The sequence below is a fragment of the Tachysurus vachellii genome, chromosome 19 (assembly GCF_030014155.1).
Source record: "Tachysurus vachellii isolate PV-2020 chromosome 19, HZAU_Pvac_v1, whole genome shotgun sequence".
Lineage (NCBI taxonomy): Eukaryota > Metazoa > Chordata > Actinopteri > Siluriformes > Bagridae > Tachysurus > Tachysurus vachellii.
Window position 1 is genome coordinate 8,782,309 of NC_083478.1, and position 26,480 is coordinate 8,808,788.

General features: G+C 37.3%; 1 protein-coding gene across 3 annotated transcripts in view; it reads left to right on the plus strand.

Annotated features, from left to right (window-relative positions):
- The first annotated feature begins 2,506 nt into the window (after positions 1-2,506).
- Positions 2,507-26,480, plus strand: part of phc2a (polyhomeotic homolog 2a (Drosophila)) — a 41,590-nt gene continuing 17,616 nt past the window's right edge. Inside the window, exons 1-8 of one of the 3 annotated variants that reach the window (XM_060893629.1) lie at positions 2,507-2,538; positions 18,350-18,396; positions 19,048-19,313; positions 20,691-20,831; positions 22,680-22,757; positions 23,843-24,007; positions 24,947-25,099; positions 25,185-25,500. In XM_060893629.1, coding sequence (XP_060749612.1) covers positions 19,104-19,313; positions 20,691-20,831; positions 22,680-22,757; positions 23,843-24,007; positions 24,947-25,099; positions 25,185-25,500 — 1,063 coding nt within the window. In that variant the 5' untranslated portion in view covers positions 2,507-2,538; positions 18,350-18,396; positions 19,048-19,103. Of the gene's footprint in view, positions 2,539-5,317; positions 5,428-18,349; positions 18,397-19,047; positions 19,314-20,690; positions 20,832-22,679; positions 22,758-23,842; positions 24,008-24,946; positions 25,100-25,184; positions 25,501-26,480 lie in introns of those variants that run through there. The other 2 variants (XM_060893628.1, XM_060893630.1) reach the window with 2 other exon arrangements.

The following is a 26,480-nucleotide window of genomic DNA, read 5'->3' on the forward strand; positions in this document are numbered from 1 at the left end:
AAAATCCTTATAACATTCACTTGTCTGCTACAATTCCACATCAGACGTTGGGAGGACCTAAAGGGTGGGATGATAGCAAATGATGAAGATAAAATGATGCACAGTTTACATTTATATTTTTTCAGCCTTTTTAACTAATCCAACCAATTTGTGACCTTTTTGCTAGAATAAAAAAGGAAAACTTTGTGCGTCATGTGTGTCATGGGTAGGGAAAACTTTTGCACTTGACTGTAACATGTAGCTTTTAGCTTCAAGCCTCAGGCCTCACTAAAGTATCTACTACAAAAAAAGACCAGGAGATGGCAGCAATAGATGGACTAGGTAGATTCGACACAGTTCTATGCAAATAAATCGTCCAATCATAGTCAAGAAAGAAAGAAATTGCATAAATAATATTAAAGTATCATTCTTTAGATGTTTATTTTATATGTTGCATGTTTAATGAGCATCTTATACCAACTCCTTTGGATGCAGATGTAAATGTCACACATATTGCAGGAAATGATTTCAGATTTGATCAAGCTGTGAGTAAAGCTTTTGCTGAAGATACTTTTTAGACTGAACTGTGGGTTTTATCATTAATATTTCAAAGCCTTCATACATAATGCATGATGTCTATCAGAATTGCACACATTGATCCTGTCTTGTGAATAGTATTGATTTTTCTTTTTGAGTCACACAGGTCTATTTATGCTAAACCATGCTGAAAAAAACACTTCTTGTAATTTTTCTGTAAGAAGTGTAGATCGATTTACTATAAAGTAGAAAACTTAAATCAATTGAACCATTATTTTAAAAATAATACTAAAATGCCAGGTTTCAGTCTAACTGGACTTCATAAGGAAGCCATCAGCTCCTTTCCATCAATTCATGTTGTTTTAGCACAAATCAGGAGCCAAATACAGTATATGATTGTTTTGTTGTTTTGCATGTGCCTGTTCTCCCTGAGTTTCTCCTCAACACAGGTTTCTTCCAGGTTCCTTGGTTTCCTCCAACTTCCCAAAACCCTGCTGCTAGGTGCATTAGTTGCTTTAAATGACCTGTAGGTGTGGATAAGTGTGTGAATGTGTGTATAGTGCCCTGTGATGAACTAGTGTCCCAGAAAGGGTGAATTTCCTTCTCACATCCAGTGTTTTTAAAATCTGGCCAGCAGGAAGTAGCTGAACAAAAGGACTGTACATATACAGTATCTGGTTGGTAGAAGCCATACATATGCAACACATTTAGCTTTTTCAGTGTGCACGATTCGACATTTCCGAAGTTTGCTATATGCAAATGAGTGCAGACGTTTGCATACGCTAAGGACAAAACAAAGACATCAGTATGAAAACATTTAGTGTTTTTAGGACTTTTTGATTTATGGTAAAGGTATTGTAAAAGAGAATATCACACAAAGGACCATGAATTTCTGTTGAGTCTAGTTCCTCTTCAGGTTTACATTGACACTGTTGCCTCCTCCATGCAATCTTTTAAATCTTTCAAATTTCTGTAAAGCTGCTTTGTTGTAATGATTAACATAAAACATACTATATAAACTAATTTGTCTATATAAATAATTGTCATTTAATTATATGTGTTTGTAGTTATGGTTTCAGCAATTGTCAGTGCAATTGGTTGATAGTGTCGATAAATGTTTTCACAGTCCATTTGGAAGCACGAGAAGATAAATGTTGTAACCATATAAATAGAAAAACTACCAGCAAGCAGGTTTATATGTGAGTGTGCCTCTGAAGTAATTGTTGTGGTTCGAGGTGTGACTGGAGTTTGTTGAGGTGGACAGACAAGAGGCAAAGGCCTGGTTCCTTTGTGTGGACTGTGGCGTAACTGATTGATAGTCCAGAGCAGGGAGGTAAGGTCTACTCGTATATATATGAGGGCAATTACAGTGACAGTGCAGCGTTTACAGCCGAAAAGAAACAAAGCTTGGTGTGAGCATTACCCCTTTTCTGCACATGACAACGGCCTCATAAAAAGTGATGGATCTTCAGCCATAAGCCTCTGTGCTAGTCACCTCCATCCAACCCACAAGAATAAGCTGTCATTAAGAAGAGGGCTCGTAAACTGGAAGCTTAGGACGGACGGTGTAAAAAAAAAAAGACGGTGTGTCTTTTATCCTCTCCATTCCTTCCTTCTCCTTCTATCATCCTTTCACAACTCAGAGAATACGATTTTCTGTTAAATCTCCATTGACATATCTGTTATGTAAAGAAAAATGAATGTAGATTCATTGCTAACAGCATACCTACTCCTGACCAAGAGCATCACAACAGTTATACGGTAGCTTTAACCTGCTACAAGTACAATGTGGACCAATTAAATAGCTTGTGTTGCAATAAGCATGTGTCACTACAGGTGTTTAGCCTCAGGTACCTAATAATCCTGGCTACAGTGGCTGATTCTAAGTGCCCTACTGCTATTGTAACAGGGAGGGGATTAGTATCAACAGGAGTGCTGACAACAGGAAGTTGTAAATTAGTCTCCAGGAAGCTGATGTGGTGTTGCGAGGAGACCTGCTGTTTCTGATCAGTAGGAGGGAAGGTAAGAAAAAGCTTGACTGAAAACAGCTTCCTTTCTTTATTAAAGTGTTATCTGACATAAAGCTGTACTTTAATAAGGACAATTAACTATGCTATGAACTAATGGTTATTTTACATTTGTTCCTTTACATTTGTTCCGAAATAGCTAACAGCCAAACACAAGGAAATTAAATAAGACAGATTTATGTATTTAAACCTTAAGACTTCTATTCATCTACTATCCGACTGCTCTTATTAATTTCACTGTAGCTACTTTATCTAACAATAAATAAAACTCATAATTAATTGGCTAAATACTCGCCTGCATTTGTATCCAGTGTTTATTTCATCCAGAAATGCTGTTTAAATTGCCATAATACTAAATGGCAAGAATCTGCTGAGTGTAATTCAGTGGGTCACAAAAACATATGTGTGTATTTAATATGTTAAATTAATGCTGTAGTTGGGGGCACGATGGTTTAGTGGTTAGCACGTTCGCCTCACACCTCCAGGGTTGGGGGTTCGATTCCCACCTCCGCCTTGTGTGTGGAGTTTGCATGTTCAAACCGTGCCTCGGGGGTTTCCTCTGGGTACTCCGGTTTCATCCCCCGGACCAAAGACATGCATGATAGGTTGATTGGTATCTCTGGAAAATTGTCTGTAGTGTGTGATTGCGTGAGTGAATGAGAGTGTGTGTGTGCCCTGCGATGGGTTGGCACTCCGTCCAGGGTGTATCCTGCCTTGATGCCCGATGACGCCTGAGATAGGCACAGGCTCCCCGTGACCCGAGGTAGTTCGGATAAGCGGTAGAAAATGAATGAATGAATGAATAATGCTGTAGTTTATAGTTGTTCATTAGTAAATATCTAAAATATATTAGTTAAGAGTCATAAAGTAAATTGATAAAATGCCTTTGTAATATGTCTTGGCACCCTGTAGAATATTTTGATCTTTTATTTATTTTATGTTTTTCTTCTTTTATCAGTAGAACATTTTAATTTATTGAAAGATTTAAAGGCAAAAAAGATTTCATTTAAAAAAAATGTTAATGTTACAGAGACATTTTAAAATAAATCCATTATGGTGGCTTTCTAAGATCTGTAAAAACGGCACAATTTAAAAGAGAGCCTGTAGAAGAACTGTGAAATAAAGAAAATAATTCATTATTTTTAAGCACCATTGTGCTTAAATTACTACGTCACATGTCACTAAGACATTTACATGTCAGTTACTACATAGAGATTAAATAAAGCAGGGTTTGACATGACTAAAAGAACTCATTATAAGGACAACTGTAAAGAATTGAATGGTTCCTTTGGTTAAAAGACTCACTATAAAATGGTCATACTTGCTATCATGTAAAACTGATGCACGTGTATATCTGGCAAGTAGCTGTGAAATGATACACGGTGTCAACTTTAAAATCTTCCCTATTAACAAAATTCATCCTTACACCTTTCCTTATAGAAAAATTTTCCATCCTCTTCTTGCACATATAAGGAAAGCATAAGGAACTTATTAACAAAACAGAAAATAGCACAATCACCTCCCTCATTTCCCTCTCAGTTCTCTGACCTGTCTAATTATCTCAGTGCTGCCTCAGCACCTGTGTGTCTCACACTATTATATCCTCCATCGCTTAACGGCTTAAAGGGCGGCTCCGTCCAGATTCATTGCTGAAAACTTTTATTACCTCGTGCCATGGTTGCAAGCAAATTACTGATATCTGATTATGGCATACCAGAGAAATGCAACAGATTAATCATGGCCTTTTAAGTGCTCGACATTCAAGAACGATCGCTTTCTAACACTTGTTGCTGAGAGGGCTTGTAAAGCCAGGGCGGCTCGGGTCACACAGCAGAAGTGTGCTGTAGGCCGCTTTGCTATAAACAGCACCAGTCGTAATGAGACTCATGAGAAGGATTCAGGAAGAAGGGTAGGGTGCACTTGGAGGAAGGATGTTTGGTGTGCTAAGGTGACAGACAGAGGATAAAACACTGTTTTCAGTAGCCCAGCTGCTATGCCTGTAAAGGACCTGGTGTGGATTTATGGCAGAAAATGTCACTTTAATGGGAATATTGTGCTTGCTCAGGTTTACAAACACTTTTGTAGTGTAAATTGGGTGATATTGTGGTACAGTATTGCTTAAAAAAAAAATAAGGACCGAATCAGTCCTAATAATGTCTGTGTGGGGTTTTGTGTGTTCTTGTACAGTTAGTATAGATTTCCTATGGTTTCTCCACATTTCTCCCACTTCTTCCCGACATTAAATTGCCCCTAGGAGCAAATGAGTGTATTTGTATATGTGCATTTATATGTGTGTGTGTGTGTGTGTGTGTGTGTGTGGGTCATATTAAAGCAGTTATTGAAAATAAGTCTAAAATGTTTCACTTAGTTCAGACTAATTGTATAATAAGTCTAAGTCTAGATTTTTAAGCATTATATTAATAAAAAATAAATTTTTTCAGTCCTCATTTACTTACAAACATGTGCCTAACACACTACTAAGATGTCACTAATTTTGCTGAACGTGAATGGTAAGTACAGTGTTCCTTGCGTAACAACAGCATCTCAGATGTTTTACAGTTCTGTCACAGCAAATCTACTGGAGCTGAGAACAAGAGAGGAGAGAAGGAGGAGAGGTAGGACAGGGAGAAGAAGGAGGAGAGGGAGGGAGGGTGGGAGCAGTGCAGGGAGGTCCAGACTGACATGCTACCATGCGATTGGAGAGAAAAAAAGTCACATGCTTGCTTTTGGAATGCTAATTCATGCTGAAGTCTTTTCCCTCCTCCTGAGCTCTTCCTCAGTGCCTGGTGTAGTCTGTCCTGTCGGACAGAGAGACACTCAGAAATGGTGTAGGATATCAGGGAAGGAAGGCGAGCAAGGGGAGAGTACGAGGTATCTGTAGAAGGTATGGACATGAAGATTTGTTGCTTTCTGCACTTTGCATGCTGCCTTTATAAGCTTATACATGATACTAGGTTGAGAATCCTGCTGCTTATTTCCTCTGATTGTATATATATATGTGTCTGTGTGTGTGTGTGGGTGGGTGTGTATATATGAGAGAGAGAGAGAGAGAGAGAGAGAGAGAGAGAGAGAGAGAGAGGTTATACATTCAGAATCAGTGTTAGCATGTATAAGAGAAACTGTCTTACTCTGCACTTGTTTTCTTATTCACCATGACTGTTTGTTCAGTTGCATGCCACCACATAATCTACTGCCGTGTGTTGAATTTCTGCTCTGAAGTTGATCAACAGACTGATTGATCTGCCTGGGATTCGAAGCGTAATTTGTAGTCTAGGATTTGTAGTGCTCTACAGAATTTCTTTCAATGAATATACCTGAGACAAGAAAAGCAGGTTTTTTTAGATATCCCTTTCCTGTTCAAACTGTTGCTAAGTTTTTTTTTGTCCACTTGAGAAATGGTACCACTTAAAACCGTTCTTAATCCCCAAGAGGGGACGGCGCACTGAACACCGGAAGAGTGTTCCACTATTGACCCATGGGGTGCTGATATGATGTGTTTAACCACATTGCATCTCAAATAACATGACCATCTGCACCTTCTCCACACACTTTGGTCTTACCCGCTGATTTGTAAACAAAATCCCAGACTCACCTTGCACTTGTGTGGATTCTCTTGTCCATCTGCACTATCTCATAAACCTGAAAAAGCTCAGATGTTTACGATATTCCACTGTTTGCTGAGCTAAACAACGTGATGTTCTTATTCCTAGCAACCCTAAACCTGTCTGCACTCTTACTTTGCATAAGGTTTGTATTCAAATATGTAAGAATTAGTCACCTGTGCATCAGTGTAGACAAGGGTTGAAGGACATGATCTCATTTGCATCTTTACACCTTTACAATCCACTGCGGTAACAAGCTTTAGAGGAAATACTGGTGTACTCTATATTGTTGATTCTCAAGTGAAACTTGTCCTACAGTCCTGGTCAGACCACTAAGTGGAATGATTTGTCTAGTACTAATTTTAATACAGTATCTATGCTGCTGTAGGATTTAGTTACAACAAAGTAGTTTGCATGAAAACAACAACAACAACAACTTATTGGTAGTTAAAACTGGCCCAGTAGATTTAAAAACCATTTCCAAACCATTCCAAACCATTTACACTCGTTTTATTTTTAAAATGTGTAGGGGAATGGTTTAGATTAAACGTCATTAACTTAACGTCCATAAACGTAACTAACATTAGTTCACATTAACAAAATATGATCTTCAGGATTAATAAACCATACATACAGTATGTAAAATAATGCAAATGAACACATGTATGAATTGACATTCAATTACTTCATGTTACTGAATGTTGATAAATTGTTAGTGCTAGCTCATATTAAGCATTGTATGAACATTTGCTAAACATTTGTTAAACAAATGTTGCTTATTTGGCTTATTTGGTTTAGCATTAAAAAAAGCACTGATATTATGTGTTATAGTGTATTAATACCGATGTCAGTGATTTGTTCGTGTTCAATAACATCTCCTGGGCCATTTTAATCTTTTAAATAATTCTTTCTCCATTCCATTGGCCTCATATTACTACATATTTTGTCATAAATAAATGAAGAGTAGGTAAGATAGTGAGTAGTTCATTTAAACACAGCACCAATCTTGGAGTGTTTAAAAGGTAATGTGTGTTTGAGATGATCTTGAGGAGATATGCATATGATTAGTATTTAATATTTATGTTTCTTAATGTTGTAATATAATCTATTCATTGCTTTAATGTATAAACACCAAACTAATCCTTTTACCTGCAGCCCAGAAAAGATCAAGAATAGCCACAGTGAAATCTGTGGTCCTGCCACATGAAATAAAATGAAAGGAAGGATTGATTTTAACAGCATGGTTTAAAACAAGCTACTCATTAAGTAAGTAAGGATGTTTGTCTGGGTTATAAGTGTAGTGAATATGTCCGTGATAGTGTGTGACTAGTGTGTAACAAAGCAATTTACATTTACTTTTACATTCACATTTACATATACACTCTGTAGGGCAGCAGGTTTCCATAATAAGTCACTGTTCCACAAGGTCATAGTGGATCTGAAGCCAATCTCTGGAACATTGGGTGTACGATTGAAATACACCGTCAGAGGGATGACAGTTTATTACAGATTCACAAACTCATTGACGGTAATTACAGTAGCCAATCTACCTTCTCGCATATTTTAGTAGGTGGGAGGAAACCAGAGAACCAAGAGGGCCAATGTGAAACTCCACATAGACAGTAAACTGAGGTCAGAACTGAACTACTGTAGGAGATCTGGAGTTATAAAGCTGCCCTGTCTTTTCATCAGCTTAATTTGAATCATTCAGCCACTATGTACACATAGTGTGCAGTGTTTAGGGTAATTGTTGAATAGCATAATACAGCAGGATAAAGCACTAACATACACTATATAGTCAAATATTTGTGGAAACCTCACCATCACACCCATATGCCCGTGAATATATTTACGTCCGTAAATATCTAATTACAGATTTAGTCCCCCATTTGCTCTTATAATACTTTACTCTTCCGTGAAGGCTTTCTAGTAGAACTTTCTTTTGGAACTTTTTTGTACAGGAGCATTAGTGAGTTCAGGCACCGATGTTGTGTGAAAAGGCTTGGGATGTAGTTGGTGTTTTCCGGGTTCTTCCCAATGGTGTTCAATGGGTTTAATGTGAAGGATCAGTTCAGGATACTAGAGTTCTTCCACTCTAGTCTTGGCAGACCATGTCTTCATTGAGCTCGCTTTGTATATAGGGACATTATCTTGCTGGAACATGTCTGGGCCTTTTATTTCCAGTGCAGGGAACTCATAATGCTACAGCATACATAGACATACAGTACCTTATAATTGTATGCTTTCAATTTTGTGGAGGAGTTTGGAGAAGAAGGACATGCAGTAAATATGCGTGTGATGGTCAGGTGTCCACAAACATTTGACCACATACAGTAGTTTATCATTATTAGCAGAAATTAGTTTTATTATTTAGTTTGTGTTTCTAAACCTGCTGGAAAACAAACAAATGAATGTGAACTGTGTTCAAAATGTGTATTTAATTCATTTATTAAAATCATGGAGAACATGTTGACGTGTTTAAAAAGCACATCTGGTAATACCAGAATCTCGAACTCTGTTCTCATGGTGACGTTCTCCTGATCTTCTCCCTGACATAACCCAGCCAAACTCAGTGCAGCTTACTGTATCACTCATTCTCTCATTATGCCTGTCTAAATCAGTCATTTGTCAGCAGGTAGTATATTTGCTGAACTCTCTATAGCCCATCTTCTCTTTACCAGCAGCCTCACTTTTGACCCCAAAGGAATGTTCACTGGGCTGTTTTATGAGTCCTACAAGCACATACATGTTGCACCCAATATTTGTTCAAAGCGTTTGACAAGCTAAATCAGGGGTTGTTACATTACAATGTACATGCACAAGTATATGTGTAAGTTATTTTAAAGTGTGTTCAAACAGTGTTCATTTAAGAGATGCAGAACTTTGTATGTGAATGATTTCTGAGCCATATTCTAACCTGTATCACAAACAGTAGGTTCATGGATACACAAATGCACAACCATAATTAAAGCACATTGGAAAAATTAAAGGTTACTAAGATTACTGTTTCACATTTTGTGGGTTTCCCCAAAGGGTTCTCTGGTTTCTTCTATTAGGCACCATAAAGGAAACATGCTTTCAGGTGGATTAGCTACACTAAATTGCCATTAGGTATAAAGGAGTGTGTGCACTGTGCCCTGGATGGATTGGCGTGCCATCCAAGGTGGGTGCATTCCTGTCATGCACCCAATGTTTTTGGGATAGACGATATAGCTGTTACTGAAAATGAATAAATAAATTACTTTTTGTTTAAAAAGGGATAGATATCGAACTTTTTAAATTTTGCTCTTATTACTGTTGTGGTTCGCAAGTAGGTAAAGCAAAATGTCATAGACATGGTAATAATGGGCTTTAAGTAAAAGTGCGTTCGATAGACAAAATAGACGTACGAACTCTGTCCTGTCCCTTTATATCATGTTCATGCCACAAGATAGAGTGTTCCAATTCCAGTGCACTGTATATCGTCAGCAATATTATATATTAAGTATTTAAAAATCACTGCAGCATAAAGATCATCATTAAATGCTAAAGCAAGAATTAAGATACAAATTTTCCAGGTATCTTAATACTTTGGGGAAATGTGTGCCATATATCTAACACACTTTGTTACAAATGTGGCACAAATTATGCTAAAAAAAAATATGTGAAATAGTACAATTTAAAAGATTCTGCCTTCTAGAGTCAGCGGCATCCAGCATCTCGTCTCACCGTTCAGCAGTGACTTTTTCATGATGGATGGATGGATGTGACTGCACACAAAGTCTGTCAACTCCTTTGTCTTGTGCTGTTTTAGAGCTGCCTGTCGCTTCATGCTTGAGTGGTCTGAAACAGGTGGCTGTTTGACCTGAGATGTGAGTTTGCTCAGGTGTTCGGCTGCCGATGCAAACGTCGCCCTTTGCAGAGGAGACACCATTTGTTTAGACAGAAGTGTGTCCACCAAATGTCCATCACTGCTGCTAGCTACACTCATGATGCTCTATAGTAACCTGTTTCGTCTTATAATATATAGTTTATAGTAACGCCTGCTTTCTGAAGAAACCATGACATCGTTTAATAACTCTTTACACCTGTGTCCTCTAAATGCTTTCCCAGATATAAGTCATTGCCCGGAAGGCTTTGAGACTCTTTGTGAGTGTCGCGTCCCCCGAGGCGCGCGTGGCTCTGATTTCTCTCCCAGTCAAGCGGCAGCTTTACAACTGCGTGAGTGTTTCAGACACACAGAGAGAGAGAGAAGTGTGGCAGGGTGTCTCATGCTGATTTCAAGTGTTAGAACACAGGCAGCTGTTCACAGTTCACAGTTTCTTACTCGTTAACTGTTGAAGCCTGATACAGCATACACTTTACATGTTTGATATCTGATAATGCTGACAGCAAACTGGAAGGCATTTCTAATACACGGCTAAACGAATGCTGTTTTATTGGCCTCAGCTAGAACAGCTTGTTGGTGTATTGTAGTTCTTCCTCCCCCCAAAATATTAAACACTACCATTAAATATATTTTAATTGTGATGACAGTGTGTAGTACATTAAACCTTAAATGAATATCACACGGTCGGTTTGGTTGTATAGGTTTTTATTTTTATATAAATTATTTTTAATTTTTAATTATTTTTAATTATTTTTATACATTATTTTTATGTATTTAAATGAATTTTTATGTCAAGTGTTAGAGCTTGGCGATCCACATGACTCTTGGTGGGATGTGGTAGCTCAGTGGTTAAGGTGTTGGGCTACTGATCGGAAGGTCATGGGTTCGAAGCCCAGGTCCACCAAGCTGCCACTGCTGGGCCCCTGAGCAAGGCCCTTAACCCTCAGTTGCTCAGTTGTAAGTCACTCTGGATAAGGGTGTCTGCTAAATGCTGTAAATGTAATGTTTTGGTGTGATTCCAATATTTACAGGTTAAAATTGCTTTTTATTTCTGTTGTTTTTGTTTAAAATGATGTTAGGAATAAAACACAATGGGGCGTTCAGTTATATGAATATAATCAACAAATGCATGGAGTGATGCAAATTACTAACCAAAAATTGTCTCTTTTTTAATCAACAGCTCTTTGTCAAGATTTCTTTTTTTCTTCTTACACCACAATAATTTACAGACAATTAAATCTTTTTATTTTATTAAAAGGATGTGGCAGGTTATATTTATTTATTTATAGTTACATTCAATGCGATGGAACATTGTCTTTTCTTTACGTTCTCCTGTAGTTACTAAGACCGAGAATATATGGCTGTAAGAAACTGCAGAAGACAACAGCCTTTGATTTTAGTCCTTTACCCTTAAAGGAAAAAACTTAAAGATGCAGATTTATTTCTCACAGCTACAAAGTGCTGACACTGGTGACTCTTTCAAAATGCAACTTTAAATATTTCCTTGTAAATATAAAATAATATATAAACTTGTCAAACACCCTGTCAAAGTTCTCTTTATTGTGTAACGGCACATTTGTAATCCATTTATTATTATATATTATGTTAAGCATCTGCAATATAGACTCCTGGGAATTATGGATAAGATATGGAAAGATCATATTAATATAATCGAGCTACTGTTATAAAAAATTAAGAAACACCCTCTGAGCAGTCAGATTGGAGAATTCAGTAAAGCTGTGATTGACCTAAATGCTGAACGATCACAATTAAAAAATAATCTTTCAATATTCAACAATCTATAACACTCACTTTATTTAAAATGCACCATTGAACTGCTATAATAATAACCAAATCCAACAACAAGGCAAAATAAAATTAAAGAAAAGTGCTGGAATGTTTTAAGAAGATATTATATGAGGATAAAAAGATAAATGTTGTTGGCTCCTAGTTTTTGGTGTTCATGAAGACAGAAGAAACTGAGCTTTATTGCTTTGAGCTCATTTCATGCTTCAGCTCCACATACATTTCAAAAAAACAATATGAAGGGAATTCACGGTTGTTTAGCTCAAAGGAATGAAATCGTTACTATTATTGTCTGTTATTATTACTGTCTTTTTTAAAAGCCCCAAATGATCAGGCTGTGTGGGCAAGTCATTTATATGTTAATGAGTCCATGATAAACTGTTCCTGCAAACGCACTCTTTTTCAGATTAATCTGAAATTACCCCTACATGTACTTTATGCTGCAGATGAGAGTGGTTAAAAAAAAACCTTCATCTTTAATGTCTCTTCTTTTTTAAAAAATGAGTGCATGCACAGATGGCTACTTATTCATTTTCTCCCTATCAGAGAGTTTTATGGCTATAAGGTCACCTTGAAACGGTGCAATGAAACAAATGTTTGAATTTTGTATCAGTCACCTACACAATTTCATTTCCTGCTGAATGCATTTGTACTAGTGCTTTCATGTTTAAGAGATATTGTCCTTCATATCCATCTCATTGGTCACGGAAAAGCGTATGATATACTCCAGACATTGACCACAAGTATGTCAACATTACGATCACAGAGTCCCTCGGCTGAGTTCTTCAATCAGCGAGACCATGACAGCATGGGCCATATTTCACGCCGGTAGTCCCCCTGCAGACAAAGCAGGCAGGTTTATGGTGGATCTTAAGGAAATTAGGGCTACAAATCTTCCTCTGGCAGGGTGCTACAAAGCAGGGAATGCACTAACGTGGAGGATGATGGAGAGCAAGGGAGAGAAATTTGGTAAGAGAGGACAAATATCTTACTCTGACGGCAGCAAACAGTAAGCAGAGAGTGGTGCATGATTTATTAGTATCATGCTTGTTCACTTTTTCTTTATGGGAATAATGATGTTTCATTATGCTTAATTAACAAGTTACCAGGGGTTGCTATAGTACCATAGTTTCGTTTTAGTTTTCAAGTTCTTAAACAAATGAACAAATTTTGTCTCATACAACTGGGGAAACAGTGTAACAGAAAAACTATAAAAAGTGCAGGATTTCCTTAACTTCCTCCAGTATGGGTTTATGGAGACTATTTGAGTAATTGTGGTGTGTTATAGCTCTCCAGTTTCTGACCGACACCCTGTTGATACACCAGCTAACATGTGTAACATGACTAGTTCTATCTCTCTCTCTCTCTCTCTCTCTCTCGCTTTCTGTCTCTCGCTCTCTCTCTCTCTCACTCTCTCTCTTTCTCTCTCTTCCCCTTCCTCCAACCACTCCCTCCCTCACCTAATTTATGACAGGTTGTCTCTGACTTACACTAAGCAGGCATGTTAAGAAGTGAACAGCATGTTACAAAGACCCTTTGGCTTATATAGAAAACCTCAAAGCTTCTATAGCTCTGAGCGATATTGCCTCCTGTCCTGCAGAGTAGAGCATGTACTGCTAGTTCTAGAGTTTAGAGTTTTAGGGTTTATCTCTAAGGTATTTGTTGGAACCGCCGCTGTAGCTTCCTTTTGTACACAATTGACAGAAGTCAGTACTGGCAGCATGCAATTCAAGTGTAAAATCCTGAGAGCAGGGCGTCTGAGAACCCATTAACTGGGCAGGAACCCATGATAGTTTCTGTAACTAGTTTTGGCCATGTGTTACTCATAGCCATTGTACAAGGTGGGTACATGATATCTGACTCATTACATGCTTTTCCATTTCAAAAGCTCTGGAAAAGCCGATTTTAATCCCACGCAGGAAGCATGAACTGGAGACATGATTGAAAATGATATGAACAGCACTGGGAGTTTTGAGGTTTACTGCTGAAAAACAAGCAAATGTTTTATTGGTAAATGCATCATAACAATTATGACTACATTATTAATATTTATGCTGATAGTAACAAATCTTCCTTAGTGCAGGTACATATTCAGAATAAATAGCTAAACACAATAAAATGTTAATAAATCTGTTATCTTCCACATGCTGTATTTGTTATGTGTCTAAATTGTGCTCTTATTTCCTACCAAAAGTGCATTATTTGTCACATATATAATCATACAATTTATGACATGGTGAAGATGCTTTTCGACTGTGCGTGTCATAAAAAGTCAAATAAAAATAGAATAAAAATAATTACAATGAAAATAGAATTAGAATTACATGTACAAACAAAGAGATCAGGAAAATGCGTGCGATATATGCTGATGAGGTATTAGGTGTTGTGCATAAAAGTCCAGAAGTCTTTTGCTCCTTCCTTAGGAGTCCAAATAGTTCTTTGGTTTGTTCCTTTGTGAGAATCTTTCATGGCTGTAAGTAGAACACCTTTCACGTGGTCCCATGCAATTCCCTCTTCATGCTCTGTGTTCCTGAGATCCACATCTTCCAGAGTGCAGCCCTAACCAGGATAAAGCAGTTACTGTAAGTGAAAGGAACCCTTAACGGTCAAAAAAAAAACAATGAGGGTTTTTTCCTAATAGCTGAAGTAAGGAAATGGTGCTGTTTTGGTTGTTCAAGTTGTCATTGTGCTTGTGATTTGACTTATTAACAGTGTGTTAAGGTACGTTGTACGTTGTGTACACTTATTCAGCATATGCCAACAATTTAGAAAACCAGGTTGATGCCGAGACCTAGAAAGGTGGTTAATTATTAGTTAGTAATAATGTCTATATTAGTTAGTTAACAGGCAGAGTGCAGCTTTAGCCTGTCCAGGCAGGCACGGGTTCGATGTCTCATCCATCCGGTGTCAGAATACCCGGAGGAAATGCTGTCAGTTGATGTAGGCTTGGCTAATTACCAATCTCTGTTGCAACCCTAGCTTGGGCCCTCTAGCTTAACACAATATCAGTATGTTGCTGTTTTAAAGAAAAACACGTGCAACCTCTCTGCACAGAAACAGTTATATGAGATCCGGTCAGAGACGTGAGGTATGATTAAGTGATTTTGCTTCTAATTGACTGGAATAGTTGAGTGACAGTTCTTTTACAGTCTCTTTTTGAGCAGAGCAAAGACAATTTTTCAGTTACCATAAATGTCTATGGTGGACCATTAACTAATGCTAGAGCTAGAGAGGGCAAATTGACTGGAATAATGTGCAGTCTGCAGTACCGGACAGCCAAAAAGAATGAAGTGAAAGCATGAAAGAAAGATAGAGAAGAGGCGCAAGTCTCTTTTTAGTAAAGACTTGATAATTTACTTGAAATTTTTCATGTATAATTGCTTCAGGAAATTGGAACTAATTCAATCTGATGACCTAGTGGCCTAATGGAATCAGAGAGAGAGAGAGACAGAGAGAGACAGAGAGAGTATCTGTCTATACACTGGAATAAGCCAACTGGATATAAAAGCAGCATTAAAGTTTTTATATGTCTGAGGTCATGGGATTTGGGGATTTTGAAAGGATCTGGACAAGTCCTAGCAGGTGTACAGTCTCATAGGAAAGACATCCATTCCCATCTGGGTCGTTTGGTTGGCGTGCTGATGTTGGTCTAGCTGGTGATGTTAGGGAATGAAAGAACAGGGGCTGTTTGGTCTGGTATATCTACCACCCACTGTAGTTTTCTGTGATAGTCAGCTCCACATTAATGGCATTCGGGCACCCTTGTTGGTCTTTGCAGTGTGACATAATGATTGTGCAGTGTCTCAGTCATCTGTACTGGGAGGAGATGGGATCAGAAAAGAATGAGAAACTTTTCAAAATTTTGTGTGTCACTGTTGCTAGAGACAAATTTTGTTTCCTAAAAATCTAACAATTTCAAGTTTATTTTATATTATTACATTGCACTTCATATATATATATCAGAAACATATTTTATTCATCTGCAGTAAATTCTTAGAGCTGATTGTGCAAAGAAACTCATTCCAACACATACCATAAAAGTCTGAAATGAGTCTGTATGACTGTTATGTATGACTGAATCTCAGTGGAGCAATCATTTTCCTTACTTCACGCTCCTTTGTGAAGAACGTTTCCCAATGCCAGATGCATACCGAAGCATTTTAACAGTTGAATTGAAGCAAGTGTACATGAGCCACAAATCCTGTTGACTCATGTATCTTCTGAGAAGCCTTGACACATCAAAGCAAAGAAATGAACCTAACCATATTTCTCACTGTTGATCGGGACCAGTGGAGTGATAGCGAAGGCTGTATATGCATCATATAGTAGCTGCAATCACAGTTGTTGCTACTCCATCAAAGCCCACATTAGTGAACGTGCAACCTTCAGTGTTAGTGAGCAGGATGACTGGGCTGATGAGATGATGTCAACATGGTAGGAACAGAAATCAATATTTGTCAGAATTCAGACTGCGTAGAAGGTTACAGGAGTTGCAAAGGTTTAGAGGATATACTGTACTATAAAAACTGATGAGTTTACAGTATTTATTTTCCAGTTATTCCAATATTGTTAAATTATTTTACAGGGTTACACTAAAATGATTGGGTGATGCATTGATTTACAGTAAAATACCACAAAAACCAAACACATAATGGGATATCTAATGGCTCAAGCTAAGGTTAATGCGTTGAGCTACAGATCAGAAGGGAATACGTTTAAATCCCAGCACAACCAAGCTGCTATGTTTGGGTCCTTGAGCAATACCTTAAATATTCAACTGCTTAGATGTATCCTGCCCCAGTCTAAAGTTCCTTTGGGTAAAATTAGTATAAATCTTACAGTAAATACTTTATAGTGCAGGGTTAGGGATGGAGGTTAACAGTCATACACTTTAATAAACTCCATTCATATGAAATCACTTCATCACCAATACTGTATGTGAGTGGTGATTTAAGAGCAAGCAGGATTTATTAATTACTAATGCTTATGTTAATATGAACAAAACTTTCAGAGTGGTAGTGCAATAGCCGAAAACAAAAAAACATTTGTATCTGTCATCAAATATCTGAAATCTTTCACACAGCTGTTAAGTGTGTAACAAGTCATTCCATATGATTGTCATATAAATGCATTATGGGTAATTTGTACTTAATAAGCTCTGTAAAATATCAAAAGCTCTAAAGGTTTTTTATTCCTTTGTAGAAACCTTTAATAGCTCTATGTAAAACTACACATACTAAAACATTATATAATAAATAAGGAACCCCTTTATGTTCTGATAGACTCACATACATCATTGTCATCGCTTATTTGAATCCTTATACAATTTGTGTCATTTCAGTTTACTGAGCTAGCATCTATATCTGTGATGTACGGATTGGAACAATTTAATTAATCTTGGATTTGACATGGATGCAAACATTTTTCATTATTTAAATATACAATTCTTTTAAATAAAATGAAAAAAAGAATTGTGGAAATTACAAGCTGTCAAAAAACCAGCAGGCGAAAAAACTATTCTCAACTTAGACCCTAATGTTTTCTGTCAGTAAAAACTCTGTGATTCCATGGACTGTATGTGTACACACTGAATAAATGGATTACATGCATTTAAAAAATCTGTAGTGAGTATATCAGTGGAATTTACTGCATGAGTTAACTGATACTAGAGGTGGTAGAGACCTGTGATTCATGCAGCTCAAGTTTCTTTCTAGTGACAGTAGATCATCTAATTTACAGGTAACATGAGTCTGTGTTGTCTTATCTCAGGTATCAGCCTGAGAGCAGGGATTAACGCTCTCACAGCCAAAGCGTGAACACACTTGCAGTGTTTTATGGCAGGAAAATCCTCTGAGACTAAACAACTTGACAGAAGAAAATAAACCATACTTGTTCTTATGTCAGAGAGACTCAAGTGCAGGTCTGGCAATGTAAATACTTAACTGATGTTGTTTGATGAGATGTGTAGTCAGATGACGTCAACAAACTAGAATTAACCAGGATGTGGCTTGTGCAACTATGTGTTACGCGATCTGATACGCAATCCTAGAGCTGAAATTAGCACTATAACGCATGCTAAATGTGGATAAATTTGAGGATATTAACTATTAATTTAACTACACTAATTAGTATTTTTACATTCATGCCTGCTCAGTAAATTTATTTATTACAATTTATTACAATACAATTTATTCAGCTTCTTACAATAGTCTTTTTGCATGTTTTATTTATTTGGCTAAGTTTAACTCATAGTCACAAAGTGAGTTTTCTTTCTCATCTGTTCGTAGGTTCACTCGGATTAGCTTAACCGTTTGATGTGAAAATACCAGGTCAAGCAGAAATAGAAAAGACAGTATGAGTGTGAACGCTGAATTGAGGAGCAAAAGGCAAAATAAAATTTCACTGAAATGTAGAGAAGAGCCCAGCTAGCAAGCTAAAGATTTATCATGTCTGCTGGTTAAAAATGAGCAAGTAAAAACTGTAGGATCTTGTCATCAGTGAATGATTTGATTTTTCCTTTTTTTTTTCAGGATTCCCTTTGTAGGGAAACTTTGCGGTGCTGATCATTGAACAAAAGGTGTGTTTACACTTCATACTATATAGTGTTATATAGTCTATAAATTTAGACTGTTCATACATGGCTGTAGTATCTTTTTGCATGTTTGAGTAACATAGTTCGAGACTGTTCCTTTGTTAGGGTGGCGTGGTAGCATTGCTGTCTAACAACTCACCAGCATGAGTCAATCAAAAGCTGTCTGTGTCTGTGTGGAATCTGACATGTGTCACATCTTTATAAATATGTAGGCTTTCTGGCTATGCTATGTTGACTCAGTGGTGTCTGAATATAAATGAATAAATGAAAGATTTAATGAATGAATGAACAGATTTCTTTTGTATTTATATTATATATTTTTATATAATATAAAATAATAATTAATATATAATAATATTATATACAGTTAAATGTCAGTTGTGGATAAAGAAAATGTTGGTTGGATACTACATTTGGAAAACTATTTTTGTGCCAGTTTAAACTGGAATTAAACACCTCCCAGTGGACACATCATCCATCCTATTCATTTAGTTTGCTGCCTGAGGAATTCGGGGTTCAATTTAAAAACAATCAATGTTTTGTGCAGCAGTTGCCCAAGTGCAAGGACTCCATGCATGCTTGGCTTGTGTCTCTTCTATGCATGTGTGTGTGTGTGTGTATGTGTGTGTGTGTTAGGTGTTGGACAGAGAATCGTAAGTCGTGGATCGAATCCAGGAGGGTATAGAGCTGCCATGGAGAGGGCGCAGGCCTCTGTGAGCTCCAGCTCCAGTGCTCCTGCACCAAGCAATCCCATCATCACGTCCAGCTCCAGCAGCAACAACAGCCAGGGAAATGCCAGCATCAGCTCCAGCGTCAGTAGCAATGTCAGTGCCAGCAGCAGACAGCAGACACTGCCACAGATATCAGTATACGGGGGAATCCCTGACAGACAGACAGTGCAGGTATGGTTCACTGTTCTCGTTTAAATTTCAGCTAAGCTCATGTTTGAAAGGTTTCCACATATTACAAGCTATTGTGTTAATATTTAAAACTATGTTTCTGAACCTTGATCTTGGGTTTTGATCAAATTGTGAAGCTGAATGATTTGGGTTTAAATCTTCAGCCTCAAGTTCAGCTATAATCACATTCCCTGTATTTCTGCATGGAGTGTACTGTAAATTTGAGTCTGAACTTGTAACTCTGCTGCCCTCATGGTCCTCTGCTGCCCTCGTGATCCTCTGCTGCCCTCTACAGGCAACATTTATTATCACATAACGTTAGTGGAGTCGAATAACGGTCAAACAATAAGAGTGATCATCATCATCATCATCATCATCATCTAATAAAAAGACAAATCACACAATTCATAGAAATTTAAATATTATAATAATCATTTTAAATATAAAAAAATAAGTTTAAATATTAATAATATTGTTAGTATTGTTCTTTTCTTTTTGTTAAGGTGGAAATGTTCAGTTTATTATTATTATTATTATTATTATTATTATTATTATTATTATTATTATTTAAATCTTGGGTTATTTTTAGAAATTAAAAATCTTAGTGGATTAAATATTATACCTTAATTATATATTTATTATATAATGTTAATTATTATTAAATGTATTTTTGATGACAACTCTGTGTTGTGTAGAATGGCAGTAAGTTGCAGATTTTACACTATCTCTGCGTCTAGATAGAGTTCATCAGTAATGAAGGCATTTCCCAAAGCTTACCATGAAAGCTTTGTTTAATTACTTCCTAATGGAAATAAAATGATCATTTCAAGTGCTTAGGTAGAGTTAGAAGTGTTAATAATACCTTATAATGCTATAATACGGTGCTATAAGTAATTCATTGATGACTTGTAATCATGCTGCAATGCAATTGCACTGTTCATTTTAATGTCATGTTGTGTACAGCATAACTTTCTAACTAATTATGACCTGTCAATATTTAATAAAGCTACTATATTGTGTACCCACAATTATTACAAAAAGAAATTACGAACATATTAAATGACTTCACTGAGCACTTCAAACAAAGGAAACATGTTCAGTATAGAACTAATAGTGACTTTATGTTTGTATTTTGGAATAAAACACATAATTCCGCATTAATACCTACTTAACCATGGAGAAAAAGGAAACTAAGTGCCACATTCTATATTATTTAACATATATCGTGTTATACTTATTCACAGATTATTTTAGTTCTACATTATACAATAGACCAGGTGGCATTATACTATGTGAACTATAGGCATAGTGACATCAATATGGGTGTGTGTGTGTGTGTGTGTGTGTGTGTGTGTGTGTGTGTGTGTGTGTGTGTGTCAGGTGATTCAGCAGGCCCTGCACAGGCAGCCCAGTACTGCAGCTCAGTACTTGCAGCAGATGTATGCAGCACAGCAGCACCATCTCATGTTGCAGACGGCCGCACTCCAGCAACAGCACCTGAGTTTAGCAGCAGTGCAACAGGTCTCATACACACACACCCACATACTCTCACTCACTCGTACACACACAGACACAGGTACACACACACACTCTCACCCACTAGCACACACACTTCCACTCACTCGCACACACAGATACAGACACATGCACACACACACTCTCACCTACTAGCACACTCATAGTCTCACTCACTTGCACACACACCCACACTCTCTCACTCACTCGCACACACAGACACACACACTCTCACCCACTAGCACACACAAACACACACAAACATACTCTCACTCACTCGCACACACACACGCCCACACACTCTCACTCACTCGCACACACATACACTCACGCACGTACTCGCACACACACACACACACACACACACTCTCACACAGAATCACACTAACACACACACACATATTCTCACTCACTCTCTCTCACACACACACACACACACACACTATCTCACTCACTTGCACACACACACACACTCACTCACTCACACACACACACCCACACACACCCACATATTCTCACTCACTCGCACACACACACACATACACACACACACACGAACACACTCACTCGCACACACACACTCACTCGCGCACACACACACACACACTCACACAGAATCAAACTAACACACACCCCCACATATTCTCACTCACTCGCACACACACACACCCACACACTCTCACTCACTTGCACACACACACACAGACACATCAGTAAAAATGAATGCACTTCATTATACAGTAAATTGAAGTTTTTAAATATACTATTATGTAAAGTACTGACTACATAAAGATGATGGTTGTTGTTGTTGTTGTTTAACTGTATATTACACTTCTAGACAAAATGGCCCCTTAACCAGTTGCACCTAGCGGGGGCAAAACCAGGACAGAAATAATAAAGCTTTTCTTAAGCAAACAAAGCCTGAATGTATCTACAGCTATTTTAGGACTTGTAGCAGTAAAGTTTCTCTGTTTAAACATTTATGTTATCTATGTTCTTTTGTGAAAAAAATATTAGCTCAGATGATACGAAAGTCTTTTAGTTTTCATTTTATTCAAATTTTAAAAACATTTACGGAATTCGGGTTGTACAGTACATTGAACCATGCTTTCATTATGTTCCTAAAGTCAATGATTCTGTCTGATAAATATAAATATAAAATATAAAATCCAGCAGATGTGTAACAGTAATTCCCTTTAACCTCCACTCAGCACTGTAGGATCTTTCCCGAAGGTCTAGCAAACAGCTTGAGAGTTGCTGCGATTGCCAAACAGTTAGTTAATTAAGGAGCTGAATGTGTTTGAGCATGAAACAGAGCTGAACCCTGATAAATCGTATACTTGAAAGGATCTGTTATAGAGAATAATTATACCTTATGTGAACAGAAAATTTATGATCATCTTATTGATGCATTTAGATATTTCCCGTGACAACTGTGAATGTTTACCACATGTTTTTCCCAAAACCTCACCCTCACCCAATACATAAAAAATGAATTATTATAAGCCAAACTACATCCTGTACTTCTGGAAAATAAAAAAAAAGACAATTCCCATTACGTACATATCCCAAACAGAATTATTTAATTCACCTTTGCTGCTACTGTAAACCCTCAGACACGTCGTATCATAGTGCCGTTTCTAAAATGTGGTTTATTGGTTTAGCCGTTCAGCAGCACTTTATATGCTCGGTGTGTAGATTAACATGCCAGGCTGTGAGAAAAAGAAATCTGTTTCCTGCCTGCTTGTTTACTTTGTGTGTGTGGTGTCTTTTTTGTTGATTAATGGGGATTAGAGTTGACTTTTGACCCTCTCTCTCTCTTTTTTTTTCCTGGTTTCTCTCTTTATTATTCAGGCCAGCATTGTAGCAGGAAGACAGAACTGCAGTCAGAGCGGAACTGCATCTCAGCAGGCCTTATCCTCTCAGACTACTGTACGTATCATAAATTCTGCCACTAATGTCTCATTCAACATGGCTTCAGTTCCCCAAAGCAAATGATAATAACAATATCATTCCAGAATACCACTCTGTAACCATATATTACAGCAGTACAAAGCTCATGCATGATATACTGCCATTAACCGACACAGAATTGTCCATAATATTGAAGTGAGGGAAAACAAATGTAGTTTGAAAAATGATTTAGATTTTATAATTATAAGCTTAAGGTGTATAACAATTAAGATGGCAGATTTATTTTTTATTATTATTATTATTTTTTTGGAGAAAATGCCTAAGCATCATAAAGTAGCTATAAAATCATTCAGGATAAAGTTCTTTGAAAGTATTAATCAGGTATAAATAATATCCATTACTTTGACCGTCACACAAAGCACAAGATTGCAGTTTTTGAGTCTTGGTATTCTGGTTCTTTCAGTTCGACACAGACATTTTGACATGTTTGATATTTTCAAATTCTATTGTTAGCTTGTTGACTCGAAAGTGACACTTTGTGTTGTTTTTTTTATGTGTTTAGATACATACTGTAATATTTCTTTGTTTATTTTGAGCTATGTCATGTTAAATATACTGTTAACACATTTTACAAATGACAAGTTCACAGATTTAAAAACTCACAGATACGTTACATTGAAGAATTAATAAAAGCATTTGGAATTATTTATTATTGATTGCCCTTAAAGTGCTCTTAGACTTCCATTCTAAGCATGTTCATTAGTTTTCTCATTAAAGGAAACTTAGATTTTTTCAATGGATGCTTGATAGATATCAGGTGGAAAAATGTTAGAGTATTTAATTGATCTTAAACAAGCAGTTAATGAGGCAGAGCAATTACTAGCAATTACTTGTGACTTTGACAACCGACTAACTTGCTGTAAAATGAACCGACATCAATACAAAGTGTTGCAGAACTAAACATTTGTAGTTTGGAAACAAATGACCACAATTAAGAATAAAACTTGATCTCAACGGTAATACTTGTCCATATGGAAAATGTCCATAATGGATCTTAATCTGTTGTTTAATCTAAGCTTCCACTCATCTCTTTCCCCCCCCAGATCAAACTGGCCAGCTCTCCTGCAGCAGCGGCTCAGCTGATCAGCAGAGCTCAGGGAGCGAACACCCCTCCGGTCAGTATTACCCAGCAGGCTGTGCTACTTGGGAACTCATCCACCCCAACTCTCACCGCCAGCCAAGCACAGATGTACCTGCGTGCACAGATGGTAAGTCAATTCACTCACAAACCTTAATAATATTATTGTAACCCATTCAAAGATACAGATGAGGATATGTGGTTAAGGCATGCATTCTTAGTCCTGATTTACTAAGAACACAAACAAATGAAGTTTATTTAAGTGCAGAATAAAGACATTGAGTGTAAGGTTAGTGTTTATGTTACAAACAAATCACAATTAATAGAATTAATAAAAAAAAAACAGTTGTAGGAAACTTATATAATATAGTAATAATAATAGTGCATTAATTGGTGTAAACTGAGAGAAAATCAAGGTGTGAATGTACTGAATGTGTGAATAAGCAAATAGTGATTTGCATTCATTATTTCAGGTTTTTATTTTCAAATTATTATAGATATCATTTTTATTAAAACTAAAGTTTCTATTGCGTGTGTATATATATATACTACTCTATCTACTGCTTTTTATTCATAGAGCTCATATAAATAAGGCATGTCTGGATTTTAAAGTGGAAATATACCCAAGCCAACCACATTTGCCACATTGACTCAATCCAGCACTTTTTTCATAGCTATTTTAAAAATTCATGAGAACCTGGATGTCAAATAACTGCTGGAAAAATGTCTAAGGACATAAAATGTACAAGGTTTTGGAAAATTATCCCACAAAGAAGATGAAGGATAAATAGGTAATAGCAGAATGTGCACTAAGATCCCATCAGTTTATTATTGACTTTGTGGTTTGGTTTTCTTTAAATAGCTTCTTTAAAATAGATGGTCTTATTTTTTTAATGTCTATATAGTGTATGCTATTTTTGCAGTTTAAGCTAATAATCCATGCTTTTTATCATATTAAGGCGAGACAGAGAAAATATCCACACCGATCTAGTCTACAGGCACCAATAACAAAAGTCCTGTGGTGTTTTCATATAAAGACAAAAACAGCCCATTTTGGTATGATTTTCAGGCACAGCAAAATAGCCTTGTGCAAGTAGCTAGGAGCCTAGGCCGTGCTGTTCCTTTGTCCCCCCAGCTCATACTTACTCCGACTGCTACAGTCGCTGCTGTCCAACCTGAGGCCTCGTCACAGTATGTCAACCTCCAGTCAACCAGCCCACAGGTACCTGAAACTTCTGAATTCACACAACACCCAAAATCTTTGCAACGCAACTCAATGCTGAAGAGTTTTCTTACACTCATCTCAGATGCAGAGCCTGGTGTTGTGTAGCCAGCAGGGGGCAGTGGCCTCTTCTTCCTCCTCCACCACTCATCCCCAAATACCCGGGCTCAGTGTAAAGCACAGCAGTGGAGGAGCAACTCAAGTGGCTCTTCCCAGTTTATCTGTGCCCCAGCTAAAGAGTCTCAGCTCTCAGGCTCAGGGTCAGCAGGGAGCGAAGCCCGGCATTGTGGGTGCTTCAGAGCCAGCAAAGATGAGTGATGGTGTCAGTGAGATGAATGCACATGTGATCAGTATGAGCCACAACGTGAGCACAGCAACAAACCATCCTCTCATCAATACTGGTAAGAAAGACATCCGCTCATATGTAGCATGCACAATAACAAACCTGATTTTTTTATCTTATATTGCGTTGTTACCGCTACATTAATCTAAATTAGTAGTTTTTCTGAAAATATAGTATTTCATTGAAAGAAGTAGTTTTATTGTACATGATTTTTTTGGTCAAGAATATTGTGTTAAAGAGAACCATGAATATTGATTGCTTCTTTGACCCTATGACAAATATGACAAGTTTTAGATAATTAGATCCATGAAATGGCAGAGGAGGGAAAAGAAGGAAAAATCTCTGAGTGGGAAAGCAGCTGGCCTTGAGGTCTGGGTTGAAGGAGGACATGGTGGGCAGCAATAGCTGCATGTCAGCACATTTGATCTGAGAGAGAGAGAGAGAGAGAGAGAGGGAGAAAGAGAGAGAGAAATGCTCTCAATTCTTACTCTAAGGATATCATTTAACACTGAGGCAGATGTACCGCCTTATGTGACCTTCGAGAACAAATCTCCCCCCCACATGCCATTTGGAAAAGACAAGCCTCCACATTCGCAAACAATGCATGAGCTTTGTCATGTATAGACATGAAGATGTTTTCTACCCTACATGTATAGATAACGTTAAGGGATTGCATTCTGAATTCATGCTATGAGTCTTGAGTCACTCTGACACCCCTGCTATGTTTCATTATGAGGAAAGGAGCAGCATATGTGGCCATGGGCTGTATGTGTCATTTCCTCAGCATGCAGATAACTGTTTGAAGGGAAAACAGTCATGCCAGCATCGGTCTTTTAGAGTTGACTTGTCTTCATTGTCTGAAATAGAGGTGTAAGTGATAAGGAATAATGATAATCCAACCTTAAAATTAAAATGAAATGCATTGAAAGTGATTTTTTTCTCCTGTGTGTATGTGTGTGTGTGTGTGTTTGTGTGTGTGCAGTACCAAAATATCTGTTATTTTATAAAAAATGAACCTAATTGTATAAATAAGTGGTT